The sequence below is a fragment of the Anopheles arabiensis genome, chromosome 2, assembly GCF_016920715.1.
Source record: "Anopheles arabiensis isolate DONGOLA chromosome 2, AaraD3, whole genome shotgun sequence".
In the NCBI taxonomy this organism is placed as follows: Eukaryota; Metazoa; Arthropoda; class Insecta; order Diptera; family Culicidae; genus Anopheles; species Anopheles arabiensis.
The window spans coordinates 45,794,482-45,816,807 of NC_053517.1; the positions used below are offsets into that span (position 1 = coordinate 45,794,482).

General features: G+C 44.1%; 1 protein-coding gene across 2 annotated transcripts in view; it reads left to right on the forward strand.

The window, feature by feature from the left end:
* Positions 1–7,486: 7,486 nt before the first annotated feature.
* LOC120895170 (mucin-5AC) overlaps positions 7,487–22,326 on the forward strand; it is a 48,183-nt gene continuing 33,343 nt past the window's right edge. Inside the window, exons 1-2 of one of the 2 annotated variants that reach the window (XM_040298275.1) lie at positions 7,487–7,598; positions 14,738–17,168. In XM_040298275.1, the coding sequence (XP_040154209.1) occupies positions 15,818–17,168 (1,351 nt within the window). In that variant the 5' untranslated portion in view covers positions 7,487–7,598; positions 14,738–15,817. The remainder of the gene's footprint in view (positions 7,599–14,737; positions 17,169–22,326) is intronic. The other variant, XM_040298276.1, reaches the window with a different exon arrangement.

Consider the following 22,326-nt stretch of genomic DNA (forward strand, 5'->3'; position numbering starts at 1 on the left):
CTTTTTTTTTCGGTCGGTTGCTCAGTTCAGCTGCACTCGCGTATGGTGCATCCCACGAGCTTCCCCAAATGACCAGGCTGGCAATTCGGCAGCAGATGCAAGAGAAAGAGTTAGATACAGAGCGTGAGAGTGTGAGACAGAAAGTGATAGTAGCTGCTGATTGGGAAACGGTTTGAAGGGAACGTTCTGGAGCGTTTGCGTGACAGCCTGTACAATAGAATGGGAAACGAAAAATGCGAAACAACAACCCGGGGAACCCAGTTGCGCAAATGCAGTGTGTTCTGTGCGTTGTTTTTTCTCCGTGAGAAGGATGAGTGTTCTTTTTATTATATGCACATGCAAATGATTGCGATTGTATATTTTCCCTTGACCGGTTTATGTGTGTGTGTGGTCGTGTGGGCTTTTTTTGGGAGGGATGCTATTACTCGATTCTATGCAGCTGTGAACCACCCCTCGATCGATTTGGAAAGGTGGCAGCATGTACGTGTGAACATATAATAATTTACGGGGCAATTCATGCTTCATTGAACTTCGGTCGATTGATTGTGTCTGTGCATACCAAAAGATGTGTTGGATTAATTCAAGTGTGTTCGAGTTTTTGGCCTGTTTGTGGGAAACTGAAAAAGAAGAAATTTTCAAGTCCACTTACGTTTATTACCGAACGCTTCCTAATGAAAGGGCTTTTGCAAAATCGGTACGAAACAAAAATACCTCAAAGATAATTTCATTATTTTTATTCTCCTCAAAAGCTTTAGTGCCCAATTTCTGAACACGCGTTTTGAAGTGTTAATTTTTTACGGATTTCGATTTAGCATCGATGAGAGGGGTACCGTTAACCGTTGCTCTTTTCCGATCGATTCTACGACTGTGGTTGAAGTGGAAATTGAAAGAATTTTCTCACATCTTTGCCCGTTCTTCGTGTGAGTTGGCAAGGAAGGGCTCCTATTGAGTTGATTGGCCAGATACGGCCGACTGGTGTTATTTACATACAGCTTTTGCTTGGCGATGTGCCTTTCTTAGTAGGTTAATGCAACGCTAGAAGGGAGAGTTAAAGCAACAGGAAAAGCGTTTATTTCACAGTTATTAAAATAAATCGTAAGATTGACGACGAGCATTGCTTTTCTAGGTACTCTAGTAGATGACTGATTTTGTTTTCTTTTTTTTTTAATTTCATTTCTTTTTTTCTTTTATTGTAGAATTCAATTTAGTTTGAATTAAACAAAGAGGCTATACTAAATTTATTTTTAATTGTAAAAGAGCCTAGTACAAGCGTTGTGGCAATGAATCATGGAAATCCATCTGCCGGTAATCATATTTTATACTGCGCACTTGTCTGCTGTGCTACTTCTTTTATTGCACATCGTGTGTTCGCTTGAAGGTGAAAGAGCCGTCCCTGTTACACTACACAAAAGCAGACGTTACATCCGCGGGAATTCAGAAGAAACATCAAATGAAAAATGACTGTTCATTATGCTATAAAAATAAATCTATCGCAATGACGAGAAGCGTATTGGACCTCGCTGGAAATCGCCTCAAATGCGAGGCATCTGTGATGTGATGTGCTGCGTGATTTTCTACGGCGTTGCTGTTGTTCTCTGTGGATGGAGAGCAGCAACCCTTCTTTCACTTGATGTTATTCTGTTGAGGGGGGTTTATGAATGTTCTTTTTCATTGCGAGTAAGGAACAAAGATCCGGAAGTTACGCTTCCTGAGGCAAGGATGACACAGAGAAGGTTCTTTGTATGTGTGGTGGAGCATTGAAACGGAAACGTTCATTCTTTCATTTTTGCTTCTTGTTATGAAAAATGATGTGTGTACTTTTATAAGCACTTGTTCTTTTAATGACACGAATTGCTATTTGATTTGCAATCTTACGTTTATTCATTTAGTGTTTATCTTAAGAATTAATAAAGTTAGTAATTTGTAGTGTTTTTCATTTGATAATTACAATTAGCAATACCAATTTCATCAACAAATCGTTAAATGTAATAAAGAGCTTAATTTAACAGTTTTGATAAAATGTGCATATCATAATGCTGTACAACCATAGCGCAAAATTATCTCAATTAACTATGCGTGTTAAAACTAAAATATTTTATTTATTTATTTATTTATTTACGCACGGCAATACGCACGCATATGTGTATTGCACTCTTGAGGATGAGTCAAACTGAGTGCCTAATAGCTATCTCACACCTAATCTCCTTATTCTCCTAACATCTGCCTTGATACGGCGTCACCAAAATTGAACATTTATAAAATAATATCTTTAAATGCGTTGTTCATTAAATTAAAATCAAGGTAATTAGACCATGTATTGAATTGCCTTGTCATAGTTAGTAACAGTTCGTTGTATCTATATATGAGAAGAGTGCGGCCATTAGAAGAACAATTTGGACAATATGGATATCTCTCTCTCTCTCTGTCTCTTGTTGGCCTGCTCACAAAAGAGCACGTCGATGTGACATGGCCCGGTCAACAACAATTCTCCAGGATGCTCGGTCCCTGGCTGCAGCCTCCCTTCCATGTAGACACCCGATCTCCGACGTTCTTGGTGGGGCATGAGTCCGGCATCCTCATGACATGCACCAGCCATCGTATCCTGCCAGCCTTCGCCACCGTCAGGATGCTCGGTTCCCCGCACAGCCCAGAAATCCTCCTCCTCCACGCTATATGCTCGAACACACCGCCAAAGATGGTTCGGAGGATGCCTCGCTCAAACACGCCCAGAGCGTTTGCATCCTCCGCTCGGATGGTCCAGGACTCGTGTCCATACAGAAATACTGGGGGAATCAATGTGCCATATATCTCACATTTCGTGCGGGATCGTAGTCTTCTGGATCTCAGCAGTCGGTGAAGCCCATAGTAGACACAATTCCCCTACACAATGCGTCTCTGGATTTCGCTGCTGATGTCGTTGTCCGAAGTAACGACTGTCCCAAGATAGCAGTACTCCTTTACTACCTCGAGATTGTCGCCGTCAATTAATACACTGCTGGGGAGCAGATGGTCTGAGTCTCCGGCAAGCAGGTACTTCGTCGCATTGATTCTCAATCCAATTCTTGCTGCTTCGTGTTTGAGTGGGGTGTACGCCTCACACACCTTTACTGTTGTTCTGCCGACGATATCGATGTCATCCGCGAAGCCAAGAAATTGGAGAGACCGGTAGAGGATCGTGCTACAATATGGATATAACTCATTTCATTTAGTGCACCTGTTATATAAATCTGCCTTACAGCGGTTTTCAGGGGGTTTTCAGAATTTGGAGACACTTTTTATAATCTTTCTTAAGGGAAAGGAACGTTATGTGACGGAACTGGACATGCACATTGGAAATTCATATTAGATTCCGTAGAGCCCTATTCTATCTTGATCCAATTCACTTCGAGTCAGAAACATCATTGCTCTTGTTGAACATCGTTCTACGATGCTGTTTAATTTTAAAGCTGCAAGATTATTTTTGAAATGTTCATAACTGTCAAAAAACAACTAAACGTGCATGTACAACCGTACAAAGCATACACAATTAAAAAAAGGAAAAATATATTACAAAAGTTGAAAAAAAAACGAAAAATAGGTCAAAATAAGCGTTTAGAAAAAAAATCAATGGAATATTTTCCAAGCGGTACACTGTTTAGATCTGTGGCGTTAGCTGCATGAATTGTTCCCATCAGAACTATCACACAATGTACTGCTGATGCTGATGCACTTCATTCATAACTATGGCTACCAACATCCGATATTTAATTTTTTTTTACCTTCTACTTTCTTTTCTCTCTTCAGGTGCGTATTTTGTGGGTCATCAGTTCGAAAGCCACCGTAGGTGTAGTAGCGTAAGCCATCATCCCCCCACTGCTCGGTGGGCGATTTATTTTCTCCATCACGCTTGTAAGTACACATTTTGTTGCTGCCAATTAAGCGCACTTTATGGCTCGCAAATAGAGGTTACCATCGATAGCTCGGCGCGGTCTGGCTGTGTGGCACGGTCTCGGCGTTTAAATATCGTTCGGAATTGCGTTCGGTTTTCCGAGGAAAATGTGTTTTCACTTCTTCGGCCGACCTTCGATCGATTTTTATGTGCGTGTGGCATGGTAAAGTTTTTTTTTTTACTTTTCTTAATTTTGGTGGTATGGTGGTGGTGGTTTTACGCTGCCGCCACCGCGATCAGGTCCATGACGTCATGAAAGTTTACGAGTGAGACTCGATCGGAAACCGGCTGCTGATGATACACCGGGGTTGCGTTTCCGAACCGTCATCACAGACCATCCATGTGCGTCCGATCGCCAGGCATGCAAACACATCTGTTCGGTGGTGGTGTTAGTGGGAAGTGCTGGTATCTCTATGCTCGTTGCTTCATTCGTCGGTCCAGATGAACGCACAAAGTGCGGTTTTGCGAGTTCATCGCAAGAAAAATTTGAACAACGGAGAGCGCAAAAAGAAATCATCTGCTCTCGAATCTTGAAACTTTTCTATCGCGCTTTCTTTCTTTTTCGGCAGCCCAAAATGAACACGATCGAGAGCGACTTACGCACACATCTTTACCGCGCCGGCAGGGAAGGTTTCCCTTTTGCATATGTGTTGTGGAGTCGTTCTGGAATGTTAATTCATTGCACCCTTTGTCCCCTGCTCCACTGCTGCTGGTGGTGCGTCTCCTCTTGTTGCTCCCTTTTCGTAGTCGCGCGCTCCACCTGCGCGGCGAAGCAGTGCGCTCGCGGAAACGCAAAAGAATGTGTGTCGCGCACACAATGTGGGGCCCGGCATACCGCGGAGTCATCGATGACAGGCGTGTCTAGGGCCGTGTTACGATGGATGTTGGTAAAAAGATGGGTGGAAGAGGAGGGGGACATATTGGACGAGATGAAAAAAATAAAAAACAGTACACCCATACCACCATCAGGCCAATCTCAAAGTCCTATATACATGATCCGCTCGTTCGATCGAGGTCTTGTGGGAGAATACAATGCGCCGAATACCAACACACACGGGCACGAGGTTTTCAATTTCAATGATCAGCGTGCCTTGGACGCGAAATGTACTGACCTAAGCAAGACAAATGCAAGAGACGTGTGATTTGATATTCGATAGAGAACTGTTTGGAAGCGAAGGTGCTGTTTGTTTGTTTCATTTGATTTAAGATTGTTTGGAAACATTTTTTTGGGTGAAAATTTAAGCAATGTGTGCGTAATTTCTGTTTTCATTTACTTGGCTGATACACTAAGCAAGTGAATTTTGTTTTTTATTTCGTTAAAAAGTTGTTTTTCATACTTTAAATGCACCGTTTTTTCTTTCTCTCTTCTCTGTTTTACTATTCAAAGACATTTTTCAATTCAATTCAAAATGTCAAGAGTTATTTGTAACTGAAAACTTTTAGTCATTCTATCATAATTATTGTTATTATTTTATCATATTGTTTGTGCACTGTTAATAATTATTATGATTAAATTACTACGTGTAGTTTAGTTCTATCTTAACTTTTTCAAAATGGCTCAACAAAGTAACTCCAACTCGGGAGCAGTTGTAAATGCGTACTTCACGTTATCTTGCACTGTTGCAACGGTGTCATATTGCAGCTGTACAAACTTGCACAAACACGGTGTCAGCTTAACTGGGTGTGTTTATTAAATTTTACTTTGTGTGTAATCGTGCGCCTACTCCACAACTGTATTCCTGTCAACCTATCCGATGCTTTTGTTTGCTGAAGGTCAATCTACATCGATTCCATTACAGCAGTTGTTCACTCTACACGACTGGCTGATGAAACTTGAGCATCACTGCACACCGCGATACATATATATGCTTTAAAAGATATGTATGTATGTGTATGTGAGCAAAAAAGCAAAAAAACGTATTGAACAAACATACTTGTGTGGCAAGCAGCGGTTTTATCGGTGCACTAAAATAATTTTCAGCCGGTAAAGTACCGCACTGTCCACCCCTTGTTTGAAAGAGTGATTGTGTTGTGAGGGTTTGATCGGGTTAAGCACGGGGAAGGATGTGAAGTGAAGCTAGAATAATTGCATCTGTTATATATCCAGCCGGTCGGATGAGAATCTGTTCCGTTCTGTTGTTCGATTTGATGGATAAGGGAAAAATGAAAACAAAACATCAAACACCACGAATAAATCAAGTTTGATTGAATAAAAAAAAACAAGTCATCTAACGGGCTTTTCATCTTTCGTTCGATCGGTTTCGTTTTCCGTTTTGTTTCGTATCAAAACGGAAGTGGACGTAAGTATAATTTGAACGGCCGGTTCGGTACGTTTGTTTAGTGCAAGAAGAACCAATGATAGTGCAAGAAGAAACAAGCAAAACTGGCCGAATTTTCCTCTCCCGCAGCACCCTCTAGCAGAAAGAAACGATCGTGAGGAGACGAGAAAAACTAAAACCCGAACTGAAATAATCACTCATTAATTTGTGCTCACTCTTCTTCATTTCCGATGTTGAGGAGGGAAGCTGGGGAGTAAATTAGAGGATGATGTGGTGTATGGGTTGACGGGTATTACGGGGAAGGAGGAGGGGTTGGGAGAAGTTGGTGTGTTGTGGCATGATTATGTGTTGATCTAATTCACGACCAGCATGAGTCTGTGATTTTCTTGCCGTTTGTGGGTTGTGTTTATTGGATTAGTGTGTGGTTAGTTTATGGCGCTTTTTTCGGCTTTTGCTCCTTCGGTCGAATTCAAGGGTAGAAACAAAAAATGAACAGACTGGTCTGGAACACTGGATTCTTCTTAGATCGAGCGTTTCTTTGCTCTTTGTGGGAGATGAACGAGCATGGTTCTTTGTGGGAAATGAACAAGGTTTGCTACAATTAGCACAATGATTATAGTTTATTTTGGATCATTTTTAAAACTGTCTAAATTTGGTGCATCTAAAGTGATATTTATCAAAAAGCTCAAACAGTTTACCCCTTAGCTAAAAGCTTTTTTTAAACAGGCATGAAAGCTCTAAATGAATTAATCGAGTCTAACGCGCGCGATCGCGAGCGTGCAGACTTCGTGAGCTTGGTGAGTGCATCCCACGGAGAATAAATGTTCGTTCAAGCTTTTCGTGCTTCTCTTGCACTTGCTCGCTGGTGAGAAACTTGCTCTGACAAACGAAACATCAAATTTACTTGTAGCTTCAAGGGTTGAATTGGATTGAACTCTCCCTTGGCCTCACCGAATCATTTCTGGTAGGCTCTTTAAGGCTTGCACCGCTACTCGCGCATTCTCGCTCCCTCTATTCTCTCCATCATGCTATTCCCTCTCTTTGTATGTTATTCGACCCTTCATTGTTGAACGTAAAGCTCAGGGCAGAAAGCTCTTGCGCATCTAACTCACGCACGCTCGATTCGAATGCGCCCTCTCCACAGGCTAAGTTTTGGTTTGCTCTCAACTCTTGCTCTGAGAGTTTGAGAAAAAGCGCGTAAAAAGAGCGACCGTGTTTGGGCAGGAGTGTCAAACGGGTTTCGGTTGTGTTGAATTACCTCGGTATCCGACCAGCTTTCAGAAAGATTCCGATCGTCGTTGGACACTGGTTGGTTGTGCCCGTTTGTTCGTGAGTGTAACTGCCGCGCGTTTGCTTCATTTCGGTGCGTAAACACGGAATGCTACAGTCTGGTTGGTGTATTTTCTAGTTGAACGTGATGGCCTGTCGTGAAAGTGATATAATATAAGCGTGTTTGTGGTCCAGCAAAGGCTAAAATGAGTTCAAAATAATTTTAGTCAATACACTTGATGCTCAAGATTATGAAAGCATTCGTAATTAATGCCTGTGAGAATAATCACTCGAAAGTGTAACAAAACTAGTCAGTGTGATGGAACCGTTAAAATTAAATATTCTTCGAATGTACCCGTGCGATCGTCGTTAATGTTATACTTTTCGTATAGCTGTGTCTTCTTGTGTTAGCTCTTTGTAGAACAACAGGAGTCCCAAGTTTGAAAAATCGTGTCATTCAAATGAAATAACAAAATAATTTAGTTAACGTGCACACACGTTTGTCGTATTTGGATCCTCTACTAATGATACAGATAATATTTAACTCAATATATAGTGATTTTAACAAAGAATGACCTCCTCGTACTTCTGATCGAAAGTGAAAAGTGTAGCTCGGATCATGACATAGGGTATTGTCGAGCGAAACAGAGCAGATTCAAAGAAGGATGAATTATATTTAGATTGGGTGTGTTGTTGCCAGTGTTTAGGCACCCTTTGCCACTGTGATACCTTCAACTGATGTATCAAAGTCGATACGAACCGGATTTACCTTGATACGAATGCTAAACGAGATGACATTGGATTAAAAGTAAAGTAAACCGGTGTCTAAAAATCTACACTATATCCGGGGCTGTGTTACAGATGGGAAGCTGTTTAGATCTAGACTACGTCATGAGTTCAAGTCTGTGGGCACCCGCTCTTGTTTCTATCATTTCGGAAATGTGTTTATAGTACGGCGTGTGAAATAAATCTCGAGCTACATCAAACCTCCGTCTTCAAACTCGAATGAATCTGTAGACCTCTTGACAAAAAAAAAGAAAACATCGAGGAGTTCTTACTTCTCGTCATACCAAAGCGAACGTCTGTGAAGCATTTTTCGAGTATTTTCAATCGAAACCGGCCTCATTCAGCGCTACAGTGTTAGGCGCACTTGTTCCTACTTCTTCCTCAAACGGAGCAGAATGTATTTTTTGCGCTTCTGCCAGGGGCAGCCTCCGGCCTACGCAAAGTTTTACGAAGGTTAGTGGGCGAAATCGCCAGTGGCGCTGCTGTTGTGTGTGCTCTCACATCGCTTCATTGCCTGCTTGATTAGTCCGCGCCAAGCACAACACTAATACGCCATCGAATGCCGCACCAAAATGATTCAGATTCATCGAGCGCGAACCATTTGAAGCACGGTTTGCATGCGCGTGTTGCTAGCTAGTTGACAGCTTTGTTTTTAACTCATCCATCCCGTGCTTGATCTTTTCCGTAGTGGTAACATTTTTTCGTGGCCGTAATGTCTGCGGACGGCCAGTTAACGAAATCATTTAACAAATAAAGTATAAACGTGAAGGTCATTTGTTCCGATGGAAGCAAGGATTAATGTGCAAACAGTTTGTCATTTGTGATATTCGCGATGTGTCTTTGGTTATACATTCATTCGTATCAACCGGTTTGTTAATACGTTTTTCTTGAATAAATACAAAATTATGCGTATTTTGTGAACAAATATCTTTGGGAGGTAATAAATTCGTACCATTTGGATTGCACGTGAAGTTCGAAGGCTAATGTGATATCTGACATCTGGTCTTTTTTCTTTGTAGCTAAGATTCATTTGCGTACAAAATACAATATTTACTACTATTAGCCGCTTCTTTGTTGAGGCAAAATTAACCATGGAAATAAAATTTTACGACTCCACCGATCAGAGGCAGACGCAAGGCATCGAGATGATCGTACAACTTAAATGCATCGGTAATGGATAAATATATACCGATTCTCATTGGTTTCTTTCCATTACCGTACCATGCACGACTGTTTACTCAACGTGTGTCAGAACAACGCAAACAGATGCCTCACAAACAAGCGCAAAAGCAACTCCAACGCAGCTACTCACTGAGCGCATGTTGGTGAGAAGATTCGTCGTATTGACCTCTAAAAATCATTCAATCTTCAGGCTGTAAACAGGCTGCACGGGGAAGATTTTTTTTGGTGTGAATCATCTCACCGTGTTGTGATCATCTCCCAGCTACGAGACCTGACATCTTCCTTCCCACATACCGCGGTAGGCCGCGCACCGTAAGATGCATTTGTGCGCGGATCGCTTCTCGATTGCTCTGGTAATTAGTAAATTACCACCAATTACTGGACGTCCTTCAGTCTGTAATACATATACTACATCCTCCAGCCCGGTTATATCCTCCGGTTGAGGATATGGTCGCTTTTGCACATCCGGAAACCGCGAAAATCGCGAAAGGTCGACGGAAGCGAAAAGAACGGATAAGAGAACAAATACAAGAAACATTTGGTCGTGATCTGTTCATTGTAGCTGCACGATTTTTGTACGAATTCAGCATTGTTGCGCTTGTTTTAAAGCACATAGGTATGATTTTTTGAATGGAAAAAGGCAAAAATTCAGTACGATGTGGAAAAAACCTCCTATGTACCTTGGCGTTTAAATTTTGTGGTACGGTATTGACATGCCAAAGGATCCCTATGCCTATCAACTGAATTATGAATCTTAGACCCTATATTAGGTTTGTAGATGGTTTTTGTTTGACTTGCGCTTGCTGTGGTACCTCTTCGTAGAGTATTACACCTTTAACCTTTTGGCCTTCCTTTGCGGAAGCGTGCTGCGGACATAAGGTATGCTCCAGTTTCATCAGCAGAAGGTTACCCTCGACTAGATTAGGGTGAGATTAATTAGCTCGTTAACTGGCTGGGTCTCTACTCTGGTACGAAAAAATCACAAACCACCATGGCACTGAATTGTGAGACCTCAAGAACTTGCGGTGTTGTTATGACCGTGGCCTCAGTGATCTCTTGGTATTTTGTTGTTGGTATTGTGGTAGAAGTTTTTTTTGTCTTGAAGATCCTCATTACGCACGCCTTCCAGTTGGGTGAATGTGGTTTGCAGTTTATATTTAAACTTCTACACATTGTGTATATATCAACGGTAGCCAAGTAAACAACGGTTTATGGCGATGAACATTTTATAGTCAATACGTTCTTTGTTCCACCGCACTAACCCAAACAATGCGAGGTACATTCAGGCAAAAATAAGTGGAGATGTAGAGTCAAGCGGGCGGCTAGATCGTTTATTTAGGTCAATCAATAGATATTCGACAAGTTGTACGCTTTAATAAGGAAGCAGTTGCAGTTCTATTTAAACTTTAAATTGATGGTAGATGACATTACGACTAGTGACAAAGGTACTCTCGCTGCCAACCTAGATGCTGCCTACGGAGTGTTATTGTTGTACCTTTCCTAGTGCTTTGTAACCACCCATCATCTAACCTAGATCACTATCATTTTAGCGTTTAATGAGATTTAATTCTGCAAATGTACGGGTGCAGAGGTTTTTTTTTGCACACCATCATCCATTGCCCTGCCTTACCTCGCTAGCATCTGTTTCCACCCATTGATGAAATTGGGTCATTCGGGCGAAAACCTTCGAACCTTAGCCATAGCTTCCTATTTTCGCTCCATTTTTTCTCGCACACCATCCATCTCCTGCAACGAGTGGGGTGGAGATGAGAAGGCCAGTCAACACTTGCGCCATGGCCACTAGAGCACTGGCATTGCTGGGTGTGTCGTTGCGCCCGGTTCGCTCACTGGAGCGTAGCGGCGGCATGTTTTGTTCCTTCCTTCTTCGCGTACCACACATATCGCAACACCGCACGGAACGGTAGCATAAAATCGACCATCGGCGTGGAAAAGTGCATCCACATTTTTGTACTTCCCTTCCTTCTATTATTGTCACCGATGCAGCTGCTGGTTGCCAGTGTGTCACAAGCGAAACAAATCGTGCAGGCACAGCTGCATGGCATCTTACGGCGCAAAGGGTGGTACGACGTTGGTGACAGAACCTTTGGAAACACCTGCATCGGAAAGCAGGGTTTGCTGTACGTATTGCTACGGTAAATAAGACGTGCAATTTACCAAAATTGGATCTGTTCTTTGCTATCCGTAGCTATAAATAAGTGCTTCCATGTCGTGCCTACCATAGATATCTCCGCTCCTACCATAGGTAGTATCTCCAACGGCGTGGCAGATGTAATCGCACTGCAAGAATTCCAACCAATAACAATAAAGAAGGCAAAATAATGAGGTTAGGGCCGGTGCATCGACAATCGATAACCGGTGCGAAACTAATTAACCTTTTGGGTACGGTTTCGCTTTGTACCCTTCGCTGAAGTGCTTAATTTTCTGCTGACATCGCGTTTCAGAACCAATGTCCTCCAACAATTGGATGTTTTTCTCGTGTTTACTACACGACGCTCGTCACACGGACACGTCTAACAGTTGGAGCGCGCAATTGCTGGATTGAGATAATGATTGGAGTTTTTGGCCCCGAAAATGTGTACTTTGCGCATCGAAAATTAATGTACTCGTGTTGCAGTGCAAAGTAGTGTTCTATCGCTACGTTTTGAACTATACATGCTTTGATGTTACGATTCTTTTTAATTTAAGAATTCTATATGTTATGTTTATCGATCGCTTTCCTTTTTAAATGAACCAAAACCCGCAACACATTAGATGACCTTTACCGACTTACAGCATGTCATCTGGTATTGGGAGGTGTGTTCCTTGCCTTGTTTGTGTAGGTCGCAGATTGTTCTCATTTAAGACCTCCCGAAAGCTACTTTTCCAAACAACAACTTTTGGCCACTGCCAACTTTCAACCCAAGTGAAGCAATGATCGCCCAAATAGGGCAGAACAAGTTGGTTGATTTTCGGTACCACCATAAAACCACTATTGATCGGGAATTATATGCTTTTTGTTGTCAATGTTTTTAGCTTGCTTTAAACGCAGCAAATATTAGCAAAATAGTTTGAATTTATATCATCTCGAACATAAAACTCTTACCACGCATTCAAACAGTATCTGTGATTTTGATCAAGAACTAATGTCTATAACATGCTAATTGGTTTATATCTTCTTACAGTGTGTGTAAAAAAGCCTGCAACAATTTGACTCTTTCTATAGTTTATAGATACACCCAAACAATATTTTAAACATACGGTTGTGTGACCGACTACCCAAGATTTTAAGCGCTAACAATGCGATCATTTCCAGCTGCTCTATGTTTTTGTTTTCTTGACTGTGTTTAATTTCGCGTCGAACTGCGCAAGACGATGCGTCACGGACGAGCGAACTCACAACCACACACCAGCGTAGCACCAATACCAGTGTCTTCTCATTGCGATGCTACTGTCGCGGTGACGCAAGCCACCCTGCTTCGAAGCCAATTTAAGCAGTTGCGAAGCTGTGGATGTACTTGCCGCCTCTGGCTATACTGCTGCTGCTGCAGGGGTTGAATTGTAAGTTAGTGCTTGGCAACGATTTAAGTGATGCGCAAAAGATCACTCCCTCGCATCACTGAAAGCGAGAGAGGAAGGATTAGCTCATCGTGCGTGTATTTAAGAGAAAACGACGGTACGCTTGGTTTACGCCGATTCCAACCACAACTTAACCTTTATCCGCGCACGTGTCGGGCCGGGCATAAGCGCGTATGGGTTGCATTGATCTGTGTATTATTGTTTCGTGACAAATCTCGCCTAGCGAGCAAACGAATGATGATTAGTTGATTTTGGAGCACAGTCCATCAAATTGCGTCTCTGGCTGGCGGGGATTTGGCGGCGCGTGTGGCGATATATCGTCGCGTCATTAATTTTCCGCTCGAGCGAACTTCTCCACCCGGCGAGAGATGAGACCATTCGGCAAAACCGTTTTCCTTGCACGCCACTGCAGAAAGACAACCCAACATCCCGCGCTGGCCTTGTTCATGGGCTAGGGTTGGAAGGGTATCCCCTTCTTCGTAGTCGATGTTTTCGTTCGACTCCGTCTCAACGTTTCAATTTCATCACAGAAACAGCTAACGTCAAGTGGGGAACCATAACGTTCGCGAATCGATTTTAGATGGAATAAGACGAGAGTTTCAAAAAAAAATTGTACATAAATAGCTCTTGAGAAGCGATGCGAGGTTAAGGTTTTAGCTCGATGAATAAGAACACAGCTGCACGGCGTCTCACAGTTTGTCTGTTCATCTTCAAAGCGGTCGATGATGGGTCGGTTTTTGGGAAGTGTTAGTCATTTAATTGATATCTAAGGTACAAATAGAGATTATTCTATTATATCTTTATCGATATTCTATTTTTAAACTTAAATCAATGTTACCCTGCTTCTGTTCTACTAAACATGCTGTACACATGCCATGAGATACAGTCGAACACTTTGTATGATAGCTGAAAAACGGAGAAGCAACTACATTCAAATGGACAGTTCCCACATGACACAAAAACAAACACACCTTCTTTACTATAAGCGATCTTTACGAGGAGGATGATGAGTCATACTACGAACGAAAAAACAAAAAAAAATAGAGAACCGAAGTGGCTCCATGGCGCCGGCTGAGTGATGACATTGTCCCACTGCCGTATTATTACTCGCAATTTGGCCCCTTTGAGGCTTCTCACTTTGAGAAAAAAAAAAAACATATTTTCCATGCCATGTTGCTGTTTGGAGGGTTGGTGTTGTGTGCCGACATAAGATTTCCCATGCTGATTAGATGTAGATTGAGCCTTTGGGGAACTTAGCTTTAGTTTGTTAAAGCTCGAGAGTGTATGATTGTCGGGTTACCGATACGTTTGTGAAACTTGTGATGACTTCCAAGTGTTCGTCAGGATGTGTATGGTAAACCACAGGAAGTGTGTGGAATTGCAAAGGGAACGACTAGAGGTTCCAATATATGTATTTCAGCTTGTTTTTTTAACTTTGAAGAATTTTGAACTTTATCAGGAAAGTGTTAACGCTTTATATTTATTCAACCAATTTTAAATATTTTCGTTCAAGAGTAAAAACCCACAAAAAAGGTAATTAGTGCAGATTAGTTCAGTATGAGGTGCTGTGTGTATTCCCACGTGATAGAAAGTACGTGCCTCCTCTCTTAAACACATAATTACCACAACAGGCTACAAACACACGTGTGTGTGCTCCCAGTTGTATCTCGTGTGTGTTAACAATTACGACTAATAATGTTATTATTATTGCCGCCAGCTCCTTCAAGTGCATGACATTGATGCTACATCTTTCAGCCTCAGTAAACGTGCCCTGTTTGCGCGGGGCTTGGGGCAGTGCAGTAGTGCATCCGATTGATGTGTGTGTGTGCCTATGTGTTAAACATGTCTGGTCTGTAGTAGGAAGCAGCGGACGTGCGAGTGCAGCAGTGTTGCAACGGCAGTTAAAAACATCCGTGTGTAAAAGTGCAATTAACAGCGACCAGGCTAGGAAAGGAGTACAGGAAAAAAAAATCGACAACGGGCCCTGCCTGCCCAAACTCCTCTCCTCAATCCCGCGTGGCTCTCGATCACTAGTGTTTTTGTGCTTTTGGTTTGATTCATCTGCTTAGTGTATGTGCGCGCGCGTTTGCCTGGTGTGCCTTTCCTCCCGTTCCATTCGAAAGAGGGAAGAGGAGGCAGGCTGCTAGTGGGACGGTGTGCCTTCGATGATGCCCGCTGGGGAAGAAACGAAACAAACGAAAAAAAATAGCGAGTAATAGAGTCATTCGCCAAGTAGTAGGTCTGATGCGCGCGGTATCTTAGGCCACATCGGACGGGAGTGTTTAGTGTCCGGCCATGCCCCAACACTTTGGTCTCGGAGGGTGAAGGCAAGGCAAAGCGTCAAGTTCATCGTGTAGTGCAAAGGCAGTATATAGTGCAAGTCCGGGATAGTGTTGGAGCGCTAAGGTGAGAAGCTGCTGTTAGGGCATGCAAATCGTAATATACCCAAAGAAACAAACACGTGTACTAGTCGGGAAATCTGGTGCACCAGCAGAGTGTGTGTTGCATTTGCTCGACTAAACAGCAGAGCGTGGAGCGTTGTGTAGTGCACAATTTCACCTAAATTGCTCATTAGCCACCCCATCCGAGGGCTGTAAAGGGAAGTCGTGTTTAACGAGATGCAAGTGGTAAGGCACGTGTTGTGTTGTTAATTCTGGCCTTGCGCTGTATATTGAATCATGCGAAGTGTGGTTATACTGTGTACGATGCACCAGTGCTGAGCGATGGCGTTTTAAGGTGATAACGAAGGTTGCTACTAATCCCCGCTCACAAAAAGAGAGGAAACAAGCAGAACAACATGGTGACGACGATTAAAATTACCGGCGACGGTGTGTTCATCCAGTCGAACGGTGGCGTTGGGGCTGGCGGTGCAGGAGGCAGTGCGAGACTGCAGCAACAGGAACGGCAAGAGCTGCTGACGGGTGAGAACACCCTTGGAAGCACCGCGCTCGGAGAGGCCAATTTGCCATCTGCCGAGGGTACGGTGCGCAACGGATCGCTGGACCTGGTGGACAGTGGTGCCGGTGGCAATGATACAAACAACAATCACAAGGGCTATCGTAACTTCAACCACCGCCGGTACCAGTCGGACGAGGGACCCGGTTTCATCGGGATGCGCAATGGCAAGCCGCCGGAGCGGGCCGACGGCGCGTCCCCAGGGTCGTCCGAGGTGGTATCGGGCGAAAGTGATGACACGCTCGGCGAGCCTGATCCGAGTCGTAAGCGGGACAAGTTTACGATTTCATTCCTAAACACGCACCGCTCGAGCGGCGGTGGGCTGCTGCCGAACGGCGGTGGCAAGAGCATGCTCAACCACAAGTTCATCGTGTACAACAGCAAGAAGCCAAAGACATCGTCGGTGCTGCACCAGCAGTACTACCAGCAGAGCATTGCCGCCGCCGCTGCCAATGGGGAACTTGGCAGCAGTGGGAGCGGTTCACCGCCCCTGCCCTACCCGAGCCACTACCAGCAGTACCTGTACAATCGGCTGCGTCCGTCCTTGTCGACCTCGGTGCTAAGCTCACCGTCACTGATCACGGCTGCTGCGATCCCGAGTTGTTCGCCTCCGGATCGAGATCGCTTGGAGCAGCAGCAGCAGCAGCAGCATCAGCTCTATCAGAACAGTCTCTTCCATCAGCAACACCGTTCGCTGCTGGGTACGCCACCGGCTGCCGTACCTGGTTGGGCCAAGTCCACTTCCTGTCTGGTCTCGAGCAGTGCGGCCGCTGCTTCCTCCTACAGAACCGTCACCGCATCGCCGCTACTATTACTTCCCGCGCAACCAGCCCGAAGTGCACCGCAGCCGTACCCGTCCGCTGGTGGTACCGCGCCACGCCCTGTACCGGCCTCTTCCTCCAACTCGTCACTGTCCTCCTCGCCGTCATCTTTCTCAGCTGGTTCGCCGCCATCGTCCGGTGCTAATTCATCGTCAAACACTCCTCCGCCGCCCGTGGTGCCGAGTGAGGTGACCGCGACATCTGCTAATGCAGTCACGGCGTCCTCGACAACGACCTGCAGTTCCCCAACGACGCCAACGACAACGTCACCCGACGCGTCGAACTCACCAACACCGGTACCACCGCCGGGTACGGTAGCGCCATCTACACCAACGCACCCATCGTCGCCTTCTTCTTCGACATCAAATCTTGGTTAGTACGTCTTTTGGGAAGTGGTGTGATTGGTGGTTAGCTTATATCGAGACCATTAGCTCTTATTATTCGAATGTTGATTTCACTTTCAAGGTGTGATGGTAAGGAATATGTTTGAATTGCTTGCAGATCTAATATTTCGATGTATTGCTTTCTGTTGTTCTTGCTCGTTGTTGATTGTTTTTTTGTGTCTGATTTGTACCTTTTTGAGTCGCTTTAGCAATGTTCCATTGCTTTTTCCCCCTAACTATTGTTTTGCATGACACTCACTTTCGGGTTTCATGATCCCTTCACGTCGAAACACTGCACTCGGCCTTTTCTACATTCGCTTTTTTTTACTACCATGGGCAGCACTTTAATTCACGCCGCACAGGAATTCCGTAAGCACATGATGATGCACACGAGCCCATCATAGTACGAGGTAAAACAACTGCTTTGTGAATGGGTCGACCGGCAACTCTCGACCTGGTTTTTCCCGTGCTCATTCGTCAACAGTTGTGTGGCGTGTTGGTTGTAGGTTTTCGCGTGTGTTGCTGGCTGCTGCTCACGCGTTCCTATTCCCAGCGGAAGCATCATAAGGCAGCAAATGACACTAAAACAATAGGTGGTTGCCACGCCATCTGCCGGAAATTTCACACAATACTTTTTCCCTGCCATCGTTTTTGCTCCCGACTCGTGCACCGCTCGGCCTAACTTGGTGACCTTTTCATTGAGTTTTCCACGAGCGCCAGCCAGTGGGTCAGAGGGCTTTTGGTTGGAGCGTACCCGGGGCGCTCTGCACAGGGTTGTTGGCAGCTGCCTGTGTGTGTGTGTACGAGTGTGTTTTAATATGGTGTCACATCGCCACAGGGACTCCTTAGTTGCTTGGCCTCGTTGGGAGCTTTCCACTTTCGTTCTGTTATTGTTAGTGGTTTTGTTTCTTAGCCCAGGGTTTCCACAGGCTGCTGCGTGTTCTGTGCCTCCAAAGCATTCCAAAAATACTGCTCCAGTCCAGAAGTCTCAGCGCTCAGAAAATGTCGCTTTTATGTGCATAATTTATTGCGACCATTATTCTTCGCTCGTGGTGGGAAAGCGACGTTTGTCGGTGGCCAACACTTGTCGGAGTATGCGGTCTTCGGGTTTTATTGGTACGCTTGGTTTCGTGTATACGTTGGCAGCTCACTGACACCATGTACTGGATGTGCATGAGATGGAAAACCATCGCTATCAGGCTGGCAGAGGTGACTGTGAGCTTTTTTGTGGGTTTTCTGGACGTTTGTATCTTCATCGCGTTCGGTCGGTTCTGTTACAAACTTTAACTTATTGGCTCATTCATTCGTTGTCGGTCGTGTGGTTTACAGCCTTTAATGATCGCTTTTGAATGTGAACCTAACCCAAAAACCACAATATGAAATATATTGCCTCTGGCAGGATAACAACGATACCAGCTTGGGGTTGGAATAAATCAAGCATGTTGGGGCTACAAAGGTGAAAATTAACTACCAAGGGATAGATGACCATTTTGGGTCGTTAAATGCCCAATCTTAACTCGTTCCCTTCGCAGCCCAGTACACGCCTAGCAAATCACTTTATAATAGAATTTCAATGAACCTAAACATCTTGAAATGCTATACAGCGAGAAATGAAAGGCTTTCGACTTTTCGTTGGGTGTCTGGTGCACAGTCATTCAATTCAAATCGTTACAATACTTTGTTGATATTTTCAACCCTCTCCCCTTCAAGGGTCTCCACATCAAAATGTCACTAGGAAAAAAAAATCAAAGCACGACTTGGTTTAAACCGACGAGAGTGAAAAGCGAACGTCAAATCGTGTCAATCTACCCGATCTCCTGGCGTTACAGTTTCATTACCACCTGTTTTCACGTGACGTCAATTGGTAAATTACCGGAATTGCTCTCCGGTCCAATTGACGGGGGCCGCACGGGACCATTTCTTCTGCGCGTTCACGGTTAACCTACAAAAATTAGAGCGATTGCTGGGGGTAACGAAACGGCACGCGTTCTTAATTTACGCTACAGTCGTGAGTCAGAGGTGCGGTTGAAAAAATCTCGCCCCTCTTGCCGCTCCCAAGCAATTTGAAGCAAAAGCAGCCTATAAAACTGACTGTAAGATGGAATTGAGCTCACGACAATTGGGAGAAATTAAGACGGAATCTAAATACAACGCAACCTTGGTGTGGTTCACATGATGTATTGACTTTTGCGTTGCTCGTTTGGATGAAATCAAACAACTTTTTTTTCTTCAGTAACATCTGGGAAGGGTTTGTTTTATTATTTTTTATAGTAATTTTTTATGTTTTTTAATAGTTTTTTTTCTTGCTTGAGAGTTTTTCTTCTTCTTTGAGCTATCCACCATCAGTTGTGATAATGCACGATGCTCTCGTCGATATTGCTTGCTGTAAACTAATTATTGAATAATTTTATATGACGCATTAGCCAAAACGGATATAGCCTTTACCTTTTCTGGAAGCGCGTCTGAAGACTATTTGGTTAATTTGTTTTTAGAAATTGTAATTGCGATGCGATGGACCTAAAATTACACTTAAAACATATTCCGATCGAAATTACTACTTTCACTCATGAAATCTCCTTTCATATCAGAATTACTGCCAGTATAGTATTGTTTTGGATCTGTACTCCGATCCAATAGCAATAGAGAAATTACAAACGACACTTCGCATGTATTGGCACTTACCAGCCTATCCCTTTTTAAAAGTTGCCCATTCAGGGTCTTACGGCATTGATTGCAGCACCATCTTGAAAAGGTCTTTTGGCAGCTAAATTCTTGAGAGCTCAGCAGCATATCAATTATTTGTGTTGATTGTTACGCTGTTAATGTTACCTCTGTTCAATTTTCAGGCTTCTCATCCACAATGGGAAACTTCTCATCCACTATCGGTATCTGTTCTTGATGAGATTAAAAACCATCGGACATTGGTGTAGCTTGGAATCGTGTATGTGTCAGACTTGATACAGGCACGATTACTCTTCTCGCGTCTAGCTATGTATTTAAATGTTAGTATTTTTTATGCTGTTTGTTGGGAGTGATGATTTGCAATGCAAAACGTGTGCGGACTTTGATCTGGGCTTTAGTTGGGTGGTGTTGCGGGAGATCAGTTCCACGATGTGGATGAGACACAGCGTTCACCGGTCGTGCATAATTTGGTGGATGATGTTTTGAATGCGCTTTTTTACGTTTCCCACTTATGGACGCCAGTTGTAGTACGCTAGCTTCCAATCCCCCGACTAGCAGAGAGCGGATGAAGTTGTTTTGTATGCGTGTATTTTTTTTTCGTGTGGTTTGTTCATCTCACTATATTACCTGAACATCATTCGTAAAGGCCCGGCAGCGCTAGCAGTTCACTCATCCGCAAGAGGTCCAACGGCTTGAGCAACTTGCTTTGACCCGACAACCATCTTGGCAACAAGCTTGGCCTCCACATCTGCGAGAACCCACAGCTACACCGGTTAGCATGATGCGTAGTGTGTTTCCTTCTCATGCTGCACAGACCGGCAGATGCTTTATGGTGACGCCATCCGGATGGGATTGTATAGTTTCACTCCCTGGTTGGTAAGGCTCCAGAGGAAAAAAGGGCAGTACCTCCGCTGCTTGGGGTTTGGTACCGGTTGGTTGCATTTCGTTTTGTTGCCGCTGATTTATGGTTATTTTTACCGAATCTCTCGTCGCTTGTAACTCATTCGGTAGCAGCGTGTGTTTTCACAATCACTGAAGCCGTCCGTCTCGAAGACGATCGCTTAGTGGACACGGTCGACAGATAATAGTTGACATGCTGAGATTTAATAAGACGAATCGAGAAGGAGGGCGAACAGGGCAAACGTACACCGACAGTAGCAGCTTCGGCACAGATCGTTCCGGTCGTGCACGGATTTGAATAAATCGGTCGGTTCAAGGCAGGAAAGAGTTTCTAGCTTCATTTAGCACTCAGTCGCTGTTCGTGATGGGATAGTTTGTTTTGTTTGATTGCTTCACATTTCATTCATTCATGCTGCTAGAGCTCTCAGTTTCATCGCCGAACGTTTCATGTCACTATTAGTTTAGAATGCTTCCGTTAAAATCTGTTTTGGATGTTTGATTCGAAGCAGTTTTGACTCAGCTTGGACCGGAGCAGTAAGAAAATGTTCATTTTTTAAACGATTCGAAACGACTTTAATTTATCACCCAAGAAAACTGAGGATAAATTACAACTTGACTCACATACAGGCTTTGCTTCGCGCTTTGCCTGTGCTTAGAATGTATTTCCTCATCAATAATGATGATTCATCCCAAGTAACATTGTTGAAGCGATGACGAAATTTTTGGATTCCTCAGAAGAGAACTCTCGTCACTATCTAACTTTTATAGTATAACATTCCTGGAACAGATTATTTTAAATTAATTTCCTAAGTTTAATTCCTTCACATATGAAAAGGATGTGAAAGTCCTCCATGATATTTGTGTTGTCATTTATTCGCTCCTTCCATTCGTATGGTCGCTTGATTTCCCTTGATCGTTGTACCATAATTCATTGCCGTTTTCTCATGAGCCATGTTCCGGTTGGTGGAATGTAGAAAAAAAATCTAAATGGAATGCTACATGGTAGCTTTTTACAAACGTGTAAATGTATGTGAAATTCTTGCACGCATTTTAAATTTATTATAAGCTTTGTGTGCGTGTATTTCTTGTCTTCCAAGCAAATGAAGCGAGAGCGTATTTGCCATTCATTCGCTCAGGCAGAAATTGGTAACCATTTGGGTGGGGCCTATTTTTTACAGATTTAGGTGTTTTTCCCCCAACGTGGCTACCAACCTCGTCGATCGCTCTAGGGTAGTGATGGGTAAATTTAACAAAAATCCGGAATCGCTTCCGAATGACTCCGCCAAAATTGGAAGCGGTTCCGGAAGGTAGGTGCAAAACTCCGACCTCGGAGCCGTCTGGAGCCGTTCGGAGCCGTTCGGAGCCGTCCGGAGCCGTCGGAGCCGTCCGGAGCCGTCCGGAGCCGTTGGAGCCGTCGGAGCCGTCCGGAGCCGTCGGAGCCGTCCGGAGCCGTCGGAGCCGTCCGGAGCCGTCCGGAGCCGCTAGTCGGCAGCCGGAGCCGCTAGTCGACAGCCGGAGCCGTCCGGAGCCGTCGGAGCCGTCCGTAGCCGGCGGAGCCGGCGGAG